A 12,233-nucleotide genomic window follows, 5' to 3' on the forward strand; every position below is an offset into this window, starting at 1 on the left:
ACAGCAGAAAAACAATGACAACAACAAACAACAACAAGCACAAGCATCAACAGACAGGGAAGGATGCCATCAGGACTGTGAAGAACCGCGAAGGTTCGGCCCGGGAGTCAGGTTTTCCTGTGAGATGAGAAAGCACAAAAAACTCCGGGGAAGAAGCAAAGTTAGTGACATGCAGTGATGTTACATGAATGCATACAGATGGAGAGGAGGAGGAGGAGAGAGGAGCTCAGTGCATCATGGGAAGTCCCCCAGTAGTCTAGGCCTATAGCAGCATAACTAAGGGCTGATCCAAGGTGAGCCTGGTCGGCCCTAACTATAAGCTTTATCAAAAAGGAAAGTTTTAAGCCTACTCTTAAACATAGAGAGGGTGTCTGCACCCCGGACTGAATCCGGTAGATGGTTCCAAAGAAGAGGAGCCTGATAGCTGAAGGCTCTGCCTCCCATTCTACTTTTAAAGACTGTAGGGACCACCAGTAAGCCTGCATACTGGGAGCGCAGTGTTCTAGTGGGGTAATACGGTATTATGAGCTCTTCAAGATATGATGGTGCCTGACCATTAAGGGCTTTGTAAGTTAGGAGAAGGATTTTAAATTCTATTCTAGATTTTACAGGAAGCCAATGTAGTGAAGCTAAAATGGGAGAAATGTGATCTCTTTTTCTAGTTTTAGTCAGAACACGTGCAGCTGCGTTCTGGACCAGCTGGAGAGTCTTTAGAGACTTGTTAGGGCAGCCTGATAATAAGGAATTGCAATAATCCAGCCTAGAGGTAACAAATGCGTGAACTAGTTTTTCTGCATCTTTTAGGGACAGGATGTGCCTGATTTTTGAGATATTACGTAAGTGAAAAAAGGCAGTCCTTGAGATTTGATTTATGTGGGAGTTAAAGGACATATCCTGATCAAAGATAACTCCCAGATTCCTTACGGTGGTGCTGGAGGCCAGGGTAATTCCATCCAGAGCAGCTTTGTCATTAGATAATGTGTTCCTAAGGTGTTTAGGGCCAAGCACAATAACTTCAGTTTTATCTGAATTTAGTAGTAGAAAATTGCAGGTCATCCAGGTCTTTATGTCGTTAAGGCATGTTTGGAGTTTAGTTAACTGATTGGGTTCATCTGGCTTCATTGATAAATATAATTGGGTATCGTCTGCGTAACAATGAAAATTTATGGAGTGTTTCCTAATAATGTTACCTAAAGGAAGCATATATAAGGTGAATAGAATTGGTCCAAGTACAGAACCTTGTGGAACTCCGTGTCTAACTTTTGCCTTCACGGAGGATTCATCATTAACATGTACAAACTGAAATCGGTCTGATAAATAAGACTTAAACCAGCTTAATGCAGTTCCTTTAATGCCAATTAAATGTTCCAGTCTCTGCAAAAGGATTTGATGGTCAATTGTGTCAAATGCAGCACTAAGATCTAACAGGACAAGTATAGAGACAAATCCTTTGTCCGATGCAGTTAGGAGGTCATTTGTGACTTTCACCAGTGCTGTCTCTGTGCTATGATGCGCTCTAAATCCTGACTGAAAATCCTCAAATAAACTATTGTTATGTATGTGTTCAAAACACCCCCGTTGTTTTCACAACTTTGAACTCGCCCAACCTGATGGAGCCTGCTGGGTCTAACTGTACTCAACGGTTACTGAACGGTTACTGAATCTGTGTTTCTCCAGAATGACACAACGAGAACCCCCGCCAGGCCAAAAATATATATTTTTAATATTTGATATCCGACAGCGTTTGGGAGTCTCTGTGCTGCGCTGCTCCGGTACGTGAGTCAACCTCTGCGTCGTTGCCTGGGAAACCACTGGTCGCGCGGCTCCGTTAAGGAGTATGTTTGCGTAGCGAGCGGGAAAGAGCGAGGAGCAGAGAGGTGACGGTGGATGCGAGCGGAGCAGAGGAAAAGGTTAGTAGTAAGTTGTCAGTCTGGCAGTAAATGTACAGCACAGACTACAGTGTGTCAGTTAATAAATGCTAAAAAGTCACGTCTGTTGTTTCCCCAAATGCTGGAAAAGTGAAGGAGGTTAGCTCCAAAGTTAGCAACAATGGGTTAGCCTAGCCTGAAGATGCTAAACAGAGAAATACAGAACAGAGAAATGTGTGACTGCCGAGTTTACTGCGCACTCTGTCCTGTTACATGTGCGATTTTAGTCAACCAACATTTTCTTTGGTTGACTACAGTCCTAGTATTTTGCGTTGCATTTTATACATGAACTATGTTATATAATTAAGTTATTATCATTAATATTATTACTGTCAGACTGGCTGATACAGCCTGGCTCACTATAGTTAAACAAAACTCCTCAAGTGTCGACCTGCGTGATGCTGACAAACAGTCACGTCTGGGGGAAAAAATGGAACTATTTCAATTTTATTCCCGAAAAAGGAGAAAATATATATCATTGAAAACACTGAGCCTCATATGAGAACCTTTTCTTCTGGTAAACCTCTCAACCTCACCTGAACTTCACAAACTCTTTGTAAATCTCTGGTTTTCAGCCTGATGAAGGTCACCTGTCGACGAGCAGCTGAACCTTTCCGCTCCGTTTGTGTGGCCGAGTTTCATTCATAAAAATGTTCCCAACGAGTGAAAAGAAGAATCAGAAACCAGCAGACATATTTATCAGTCAGACGTCGTATTAGAGGAGCTGAAACTATTATTATTAAGTGTAAAGTTTAACTAAGCGCTACCTGTCGTGTCTTTGTGTCTTCAGGGTCCTCTGACTGACTTCTCTAAGCGCAGTCGGAGCGCAAAGTTCCGTCTCGTCCCGAAGTTCAAGAAGGACAAAAACAACAAAAACAAGGAGACGTGTGCGACTCTCTCTCTGCCCGGTAAGCTCTCCCATCTAAAGTCTCTGTTCTGGTTAAATCTGGTTCACATGTCATCTGATGGCCTCTTCTTATTGGCTAAAGAGACAGAAACACTCTGATTGGCTGCTGCTTCTTCTTGGGTCCCGTATATATTTATGTGAGTTGATCAGAGCAGCAGGTGGCGCTGTGGCAGGTCGTGTTCTCTGTGTAGATGCTCTAAAACTCATCATGACAACCTTCAATTGGATCATAAATGTGATGAGTTTAAATGAAAATACATCAGAGTCACATGACATGTTTTAGAGAAGCAGGTGTGAAGCTGTGAACCAGAGATAGAGGTGAGATTACTGTCATCATTCATGATATCAAAAGTGTTAACTGTGGTTGTAAAACATTTGAAAATAAGACTGAAATGTCTGAAATCATTGTTACAGATAAATGTTTGCAGTGTTACAAATCTGTCTAAAAGTTTTAAAACGTTAAGCTTGATTCTTGTCGTTGTACTGTATGATGTTAAAAACACTTAAGTCCATTCAGTGATTGGTTCAAAGCTCAGTTTGAGCAGCAGAAACTGTTGTGATAAACTGAATTAACACAATTCAACATTTGATTTTGTCTTCCAGCTTTTAATTTAGGACAGCAGAAGTAAAATGAACCCACAACCAACACAAACCTTTGTTACTGCTGCTGTGATACATAAATAACAGTGATGGAAAGTAACTAAGTACATTTACTTGAGTACTGTACTGAAGTACAGTTTAGAGGTATTTGTACTTTACTTGAGTATTTCCATGTGATGCTACTTTCTACATTTCAGAGGGAAATATTGTACTTTCTACTCCACTACATTTATCTGACAGCTTTAGTTACTTTTCAGATGAAGATTTGACACAATGGATAATATAACAAGCTTTTAAAATACAACACATTGTTAAAGATGAAACCAGTGGTTTCCAACCTTTTTGTCTTTTGACGTCTTACAAAAAGCAGTGTGTAGTCGGGGTCACATTTCACATGTCTATGAGTTGTTAACAGCTCCACCAAATAGTGATTTTTCCCTCTAAACTTCTCACATGCTTTCATTTCAATAAATGTTCAAATGATCCAATATTTCAGCAAAAATCAAAGATTAGAGAAAAAGTCCAAAAACTGAAAACAGATTTGTGTATCAGAACTTTGTTTTTTCTTCTTTCCTCTCCCATTAATCATCTCACCACCCCTCAGATTTATCTGCTGACCCTTTGGAGGGGCCCGACCCCTAGGTTGGGAACCACTGGACTAAACTAGCTAACTGTATATAAAGTAGTGTAAACTAGCTCCACCTCCAGCAGCTACAACAGTAACATGCTGCTCTAACACTGATGCTTCACTATTAATAATCTAATGATGTCATATATAATAATATATCAGTCAGAGGGACCAAACCACTACTTTTACTGCAATACTTTAACTACATCAAGCTCATAATACTTATGTACTTTTACTGCAATACTTTAACTACATCAAGCTCATAATACTTATGTACTTTTACTGCAATACTTTAACTACATCAAGCTCATAATACTTACGTACTTTTACTGCAGTAAAGTATCTGAGTACTAACTGTGAACTACATGGTTGAGTTGGACTCTACTAGACTACGGCTTTTCTATTTTCACTGATGTACAAAACAAACACATAGAAGTTCAGCTCCTGACAGCAGCGCAGCTCAGAACAAAATAAAGTAAAATCCTGTCAGATATCCCAGAATGCAACGCTGTAAAACACAGATTTGTAACATTGAAAACATTGTAAGAGTGAAACAAATATTTCGCACATTCAAATCTTATTATCGAATGTTTTTAATCATGTTATTTGGTTTGTTTCAATCCTCACTTTCATTCTCTCACATCTTAGGTTTCATGTCATGAATAATGTTGATAATCTCATCTCAGATTATATCTTTATTTTAGAGCTCTGCAAATATATTTCTAAAAAAATGTGAGTTTTAAAATCACATTTAGACCCAAAATGACAAAGAAAACATGAATTTAGAAATCCTTAACTTCACTGTTAGATGGTGTCTTTCCTGTTCTGGGTGTTTCCTGTTTTCCTAAACCACTTCCTGTCTATCTGAACCACTTCCTGTCGGTCTCAACCACTTCCTGTCGGTCTCAGTTCACCAGTGGGGGACGGAGGAGGTGGGGGCGTGGCTGGACTTTCTGTGTCTCACTGAGTATAAGGACATCTTTATCGGACACGATGTCCGCGGCGCCGAGCTCATCCACCTGGAGAGGAGGGACCTGAAGGTACCGCCGGCTAGCTCTGAGCTAACTGCTAACTCACACTGCCGCGTGATTGGTGGGCTGCATGGCGGACTAACTGCATGATGGGTAGATGTTGGAGATGATGATGGACGGAAGCAAAGAGTGTGGCGGTTTTCTCTTTGTCCTGTTCTGTACATAATGTGTGTGTGTGTGTGTGTGTGTGTGTGTGTGTGTGTGTGTAGGACCTGGGAGTGACAAAGGTGGGTCATATGAAGAGGATCCTGCAGGGGATCAGAGAGCTCAACAGGAACAGCAGCGCCAGCGAAGCCTGACGGCTGCAACAAGGTGACCAGTGTTCATTATTATTAATGTTATTAAAGTTATTTACATCCTGATCTGATGTCACATGTTAAAACGAGGTCAAAGTTCAGGAACGTTTGTAGAAATGCCGCCTGAAAGTCAAAGACCAGGGCTCAGCCGACCAATGAGCAGCTCCCACACACTCAGAGCAGTACTACTACTAGTACTACTACCGCTGTACTGACTGTAGTACTGACTGTAGTACTGACTGCAGTACTGACTGTAGTGCTGACTGTAGTACTGACTGTAGTACTGACTGTAGTACTGACTGCAGTGCTGACTGTAGTGCTGACTGTAGTACTGACTGTAGTACTGACTGTAGTACTGACTGTAGTGCTGACTGTAGTACTGACTGTAGTACTGTAGTACTGTAGTACTGACTGTAGTACTGACTGTAGTACTGTAGTACTGACTGTAGTGCTGACTGTAGTACTGACTGTAGTACTGACTGTAGTACTGTAGTACTGTAGTACTGACTGTAGTACTGACTGTAGTACTGTAGTACTGACTGTAGTACTGACTGTAGTACTGACTGCAGTGCTGACTGTAGTACTGACTGTAGTACTGACTGTAGTACTGACTGTAGTACTGTAGTACTGTAGTACTGACTGTAGTACTGACTGTAGTACTGTAGTACTGACTGTAGTACTGACTGTAGTACTGACTGCAGTGCTGACTGTAGTACTGACTGTAGTACTGACTGTAGTACTGACTGTAGTACTGACTGTAGTGCTGACTGTAGTACTGACTGTAGTACTGACTGTAGTACTGACTGTAGTACTGACTGCAGTGCTGACTGTAGTACTGACTGTAGTGCTGACTGTAGTACTGACTGTAGTACTGACTGTAGTACTGACTGTAGTACTGTAGTACTGACTGTAGTACTGACTGTAGTACTGACTGTAGTACTGACTGTAGTACTGACTGCAGTGCTGACTGTAGTACTGACTGCAGTGCTGACTGTAGTACTGACTGCAGTGCTGACTGTAGTACTGACTGCAGTGCTGACTGTAGTACTGAACAGTCAGTGATTGTTTGTATTAATCTCATCCTCCTCCTCTTCCTCATTTTAAGCTCTTTGGTTCCTTGTGCTGTTTTTCACTTGTTTCTTTCTTTTCTTCTTCGTCTCTTTTTCTTCTGCTGCGTCTCATTCTTCAAAATTTCATAACCAGTAAGCTTTGACGGCTGTGTTGCCATGGTTACAGGTCGGGTAGTGGATGAATTTAGAAGGTGATTAAACTTCGTGTGCATTAAACGGTTTTAACGCACACCTGACGGCCAATCAGAAAACAGTATTCATCCAGACCCTGTTATAACGTTTATTAATGTGCTCTGTCTGCTGCAGATTAATAAATACATAAATAAATAAATAAATAAATAAATAAATAAATAAATATAATAAGACAGTGAAGTTTAATCTGAGCTGCAGTTAGAATCAAATCAGAAACTTTTCATCTTGAACTCATCTGACTCCTTCTTGTTGTTCTGTTGCCTAGCAACCGCTGCCTGCTCTCCTCCTACCTCTGCTGCTACCGACGACCTCATCTGCCTGACCTCTGACCTCCTGACCCACAACCAGAACCAGCTGGTCCATGACATCACACCTGAACCAGAACCTCCTCACAGGGACACAGAGAACCAATCATATGATCCGCCAGTGCCTTGTCATCTCACCCACTGACCAATCAGCATTCAGGAGGTGGAGCCAAACATTTATCTACCTTCAGCAGACTGTTTTTAGATGATGGAGTGTGTCGGCTGGTCCGGTCGTCACCACGGAGACGGACTGTCAGATAAGATGCCAGGGTTCATCTGCACGACTTCCTGTACACTGTAAAAAAATGTCATCTGTGTTTTTACAGATTTCAGCTTCCTGCCGTCTGTTCTCTCTAACAAACACACTGCAGCTGCTTTAACACATGATGACAGCTGTGACTGAGATGTTTGAACTATATTCTGACACATATTACCAGGAATTATTGTTACAAGCAGCTTCTTTGGCCGGTAGGATCAGTACAAAGATATGAAATCACATTTTATGTGGAATTAAAAAGGCTGAAAAAGTCTTAAATTTAACTTTGAACCTGCAGAAACCGGATGTTTGGTCTGATCCGTGAACGTCAGCAGACAAAGTTCGATTGATTGAAAATTACTCTGCAACCATTTTGGTAATTGATTAATATTTTCTGGTTTCAGCTTCTCGTGAGGATTTTCTTGATCATATTTGTCAGTGAATTAAAAATCTTTAAGTTTTGAACTGTTGGTCGGACAAAACCATCAAATTCAGACATCGCAGAGGACTCAGAGATTGTGAATGCCAATTTTTCAAAATTTTAACACTTCAATCGATGAATCATGAAAATAATGTTAGTTGCAGCTCTACAACACTGACACTCAGAGAACCGAAACTCTTTACTAAACAATGCAACACTAAATGATTTATTAAGATGGATTTTTTTGCAGTGTACCAGGTCGATGTTTTAGATTGACAGGATGTTATTTTGTGTTTTGACACATCAGTGAGTTTCACATGAACAGTGAACTGACTGGAGTTGAAAGAGGAAAATGTGACCTGCAGGTAAACGTTCACACCGACACCACAGAACGTCTCAGAACTTTTTTATCTTACAACCGATATGAGTCCACTTGTTCTCCAAATCCTGAGACAAAGACGTCTCTGCAGCTCCGTCCAGAGAAACACTTCAAACCAAAACTTCCTGGACCAACAGCAGCAGCAGAGAAGATTTCAGGACTCAATAACAGACCGGATGATTGTTAATGTGGAGATCTTTCAGCGCCGGTCGTCTTCTGTCCTAAAACACCAACAGCAGAGACTCCAGGTCAGTTTCAGGATGTGGACTCAGTGTCCAGCAGAGTCTGGCTGATCTCAGCTGTGTTCTGGATCAAACATAAGCTGGATCTGGTCCACATGTTGCATTAGATTTGACATGTTGGATTTACCTGCCACCTTACCAGCCGACCAATCAGAACCTCCTCTGGATCCTGAAACGTTGGACCAGGATGCAGCAGAACCCTTTAAACCTTTAAACGAGCGGCTAAGAGACTTTAGAGAAACACTTTCTGTCCCCAGACAGACGCAAGTCAGACAGGAGCTCTGTGACTGTATGGAGACCAAGTGAGAGGACGCCTGACGGGACGCCTGACAGGACGCCTGACGGGACGGGACAGTGGTGTTGAGTTGTCCTCAGAGGACAGACTGAAGGACTTCTAGAGTTTTGTACTAAAACATATTTATTTCTTCTATAAATTGATATTTAGAGCTCAGTCTGTGTCTATAAAAACAGGGAGTGGTGAACGTGACGAGGGGACGTCGGGACAGACGCTCCCGAAGTGATCAGGTGGTGTGACGGAGGCTCTGCAGCAAACAATCAGATCTCTCCACATAAACCAGCTGCATTTACTGTTATTACTGTGTATTTCCTGTTTGTGTCGGTGTTGTTCTGCTCGTGTCGTCAGTCTCTCTGTTGTCTGTCGAGTGACAACAAAAATGAACAGTTTACTTCAGAAACAAACAGTTTTATTGACAGTCGTGGGTCCAAAACTCTTGAAGGGACCAAGCGAACATATATGATATTTTTGAGACTCAAGATGCAACGTTCAGTTACATTGCAGTGGAATTTATATTTTTGTGTCAAATTCATTATTGTATGAAGATAAAAACCTTTTCGACGTGTCATCTGGTGAGTCTGAGCTCTGCTGGACTGATGACTTCATCTTCTATTAAACAGCCTTAACTCTTCCTGAAACACTGAAAACCTTCATCAGCAGCAGTTTCAGCTTTTTATCCAGTAAAAACTCCAGTTTGAGGATTTTCTGTTTGTTGTTATAAAACGTTTTGTGGGCATTTCTCCTTGTTTTTGATAACCGATCGACTAATTGGTCTTTTAATAGAAAAAGTGACAAATACATTTATTTAACATCTTACATTTGATGTTTGGTTTGACAGAAAGCATCAAACCAGCAACAATGAAACGTGGATGCTGTGAAAAGGTTTAAAGCAGAGTTTCCTCCAGGAAGCAGTGGAGCTGAGGTGATAAACGTCTTGTGATTAATTAAGTTTGTAGATGAAAACCGAAACAATAACCAGACTCATTACATATGTGGAAATAGTTGTGTGAAGATTAGAAAGCTAGAAAAGTGTAAAAATGTTTTATGATGTTTGTGGAAAAGACTGCAGGAAACTCTGGAATATTCGGTTGTTTCTCACGTTAAAAATCATTTCAACTCTGTGGTTAAAGCTCATTTTGTTTCCACTAACAGGAAGTTAACAGACAGACTTTGGTTGAGTTCAAAGAAACCAAATCTTAACGAGTGATGCCTTAACTCTCCCGTCGATCACATATCTGTCAGTCACGCTGAGCTTTACTCTCCTCACTCTGTAAATATGTTTTATTATTTCATACAAACAGACGCTGCCTTCAGTGCTTCTTAAACTGTGAGCTGAGACTCTGAATGACTTCGTGTGACTCATAACAACGATTTCATTGATGCATCAGATTTCACACTCAGACGGACGTAAACATATCAAAGCAGCCAGTTTCAGTCTGCATCAATATTTCAAACTCAAATTAAATGTTGTTTTGTCACCTGTGGTGCATTCAGGGTCCCAGCTGAATAAAGCAGGTTGTGTTCGCTGTCTCTCGGTGTCTCTGTGCTGTTGGTGTCTGTAGTTGTTCTGCTGTCAGTCGTCAAACATGTCGACATTCACGTCATCAGTCAAAATGGCCTTTAAAGTTCAGCTCAGTGTGAGTTCAGTTCCTGAACTGAACTCCAGCTTTTATCACGTCAGCAGATATTTGCTGTTTTTTTTTTTTTTGTTAATTATTAAATATTCAGAAACAGACGCTGTTAAACACAACAGACAGCAGCGGTTTAAAGCTGGAACTGTGTCAAAAGACGTTTTTCTTTTCTACTGTGTACAAGAACATGTGGAGTCAGAGCCCTTAAAGTCCTGACAGATTATATATCTGTTAAACTCCTGCATGGAGTTATCTTGATCCATATTATGAGGGCACAACATGTGCACAAGATCATTAATGTGCACTTGAATATGGATCAAGATCTTTATTTGTGCGCCCTTTATTATCTTGATCCAGATCAGACAGACAGAATTTATTTCCTTGTGCTGCATCATGTGGATCAAGATGATGCACACAAGAGATTATCATGATCCAGATCAAGATCATATCTTCTGCTTCAAAGTTATCTTCTAAAGTCTTTTACACACATGGATCAAGATCACCAAGCTGACGAGTTATTATCTTGATCCATATCATGCGTAAAAGTTATTATCTTGGCGCAGATGTTTTCTTTTTCACAGAAGATCAATATCTATTGCTCACATGATATGAATCAAGATAACGTGCTCCTGTTATGTCGTTCATGTGTGCACAAGATAATCTTAAGAACTATCAAGATAATAACTTGTGCGCACAAATTATAGTCATGCAGAAGTTAATAGTGCGTAAAATAACTTCTTCTGTAAGATATGAATCATCTGTGAGGAAGTTATGATGTGTCCGAGTTCCAGTTTGAAGACTGATTTGGTTCAAGATAACTTGTGCTCTCAAGTTCTTATCTTGACACGGATGATTCTCGCTCACAGGAGATCCAAATCTTTTTCTTACATGATGTGAAGTCATGCAGAAATGATCTTGCTTGCAGAATAAGATACAGAGCAAGATTATTGTTACTATCTTGTACTCACAAGATGAAAAAGTGTCTTCAGGACTGATGCAGCTCTGTTACAAGCTAATATTTTAGTTCCTGACTGCCATGTTCTGATATGCTAACAGGTTTAACTGCAACAGAAGGTTCTCATTAGCATTTAGTGATTTTGATTGTGATCTTGCAGTTATTCAACAAAATGTGTTCAGAAATAAGGAACGATTAGTTTAGCACTGTTTGCTAGCATGCTGATGTTTTTTTAAGAGAACATGTTAGTAACTGAGGAAGCTTTTCTGTGGCGGGACCACCCTCTCTTCCCATTGGCTGATGTCAGAACAGGAACGCCCCCTCACTGTACCTGATGCTCCTGTGCTCAGCCAATCAGATGAGTGGGCGGCCTTTCAGGTCACAGCAACACTGCAGTCACATATTTACATTTTGTGACCAATAAGATGTTTTGGTGAGAACACGTCAGCGACAGAGTGCCTTGCTGGAGGTTCGTGTTCTGCTGTTTGTCCACGATTCAACATCCAGAAACTGTTTTCATGAAGTCGTCGTCTCTGATCCATCCTGTGTATTTATTGGATAATTTATGCATTAATACTGATACTGTACGCTGTCATACCTCTGTTTGTACATACGCCCCCTGCAGGGCTGTCAGTGTAAATACATGCTGTTCTGTACAGAGAAACAACTAAACATCCTGTCAGAAATAAAGTTGATGTCTCAACTATAGAAACACTCGTTCAACTCTTATTCTTCATTTCCAACACAACCCACAGCCTGAAACTGCCAGTTCAAATAAACTGAGAGCTAAAACAACTAATAGCACCAATATTAACTGCTGTTCAATATTTAACAATATTCTGTTCAATTAAAGCTGTGAGGCCGCGGTGCAGTCGAAGATCTTCTGTGACGGGCATGTAGATGTCGTCAGACCCGGCTGTTTTCAGACAGTGCAAGAAGGAGATAAACATCACTTCCTTTGTTCACTGTTTTGCCCGCTGCTGGGGCTTCTTCACTGAGATAAAGTTATAGCAACTTCCTCTGTCATGGTGAAACATCAAATCTCAACGGTGTGAGAATTTTCTGCAGGGTGAGACGTGTCTGTCTCGCTCACACCT

General features: G+C 40.9%; 1 protein-coding gene across 4 annotated transcripts in view; it reads left to right on the top strand.

Moving 5' to 3' along the window:
* The window catches only part of LOC122983750 (diacylglycerol kinase delta-like), a 47,196-nt gene extending 35,348 nt beyond the window's left edge, over positions 1-11,848 (top strand). For 3 of the 4 annotated variants that reach the window (XM_044353839.1, XM_044353842.1, XM_044353841.1), the window contains 4 exons: positions 2,719-2,836; positions 4,973-5,103; positions 5,304-5,406; positions 6,918-7,004. In XM_044353839.1, the coding sequence (XP_044209774.1) occupies positions 2,719-2,836; positions 4,973-5,103; positions 5,304-5,393 (339 nt within the window). In that variant the 3' untranslated portion in view covers positions 5,394-5,406; positions 6,918-7,004. Of the gene's footprint in view, positions 1-2,718; positions 2,837-4,972; positions 5,104-5,303; positions 5,407-6,917 lie in introns of all 4 variants that reach the window. The other variant, XM_044353840.1, reaches the window with a different exon arrangement.
* Positions 11,849-12,233: the final 385 nt, after the last annotated feature.

Source organism: Thunnus albacares, chromosome 6 (genome assembly GCF_914725855.1).
Source record: "Thunnus albacares chromosome 6, fThuAlb1.1, whole genome shotgun sequence".
NCBI lineage: Eukaryota > Metazoa > Chordata > Actinopteri > Scombriformes > Scombridae > Thunnus > Thunnus albacares.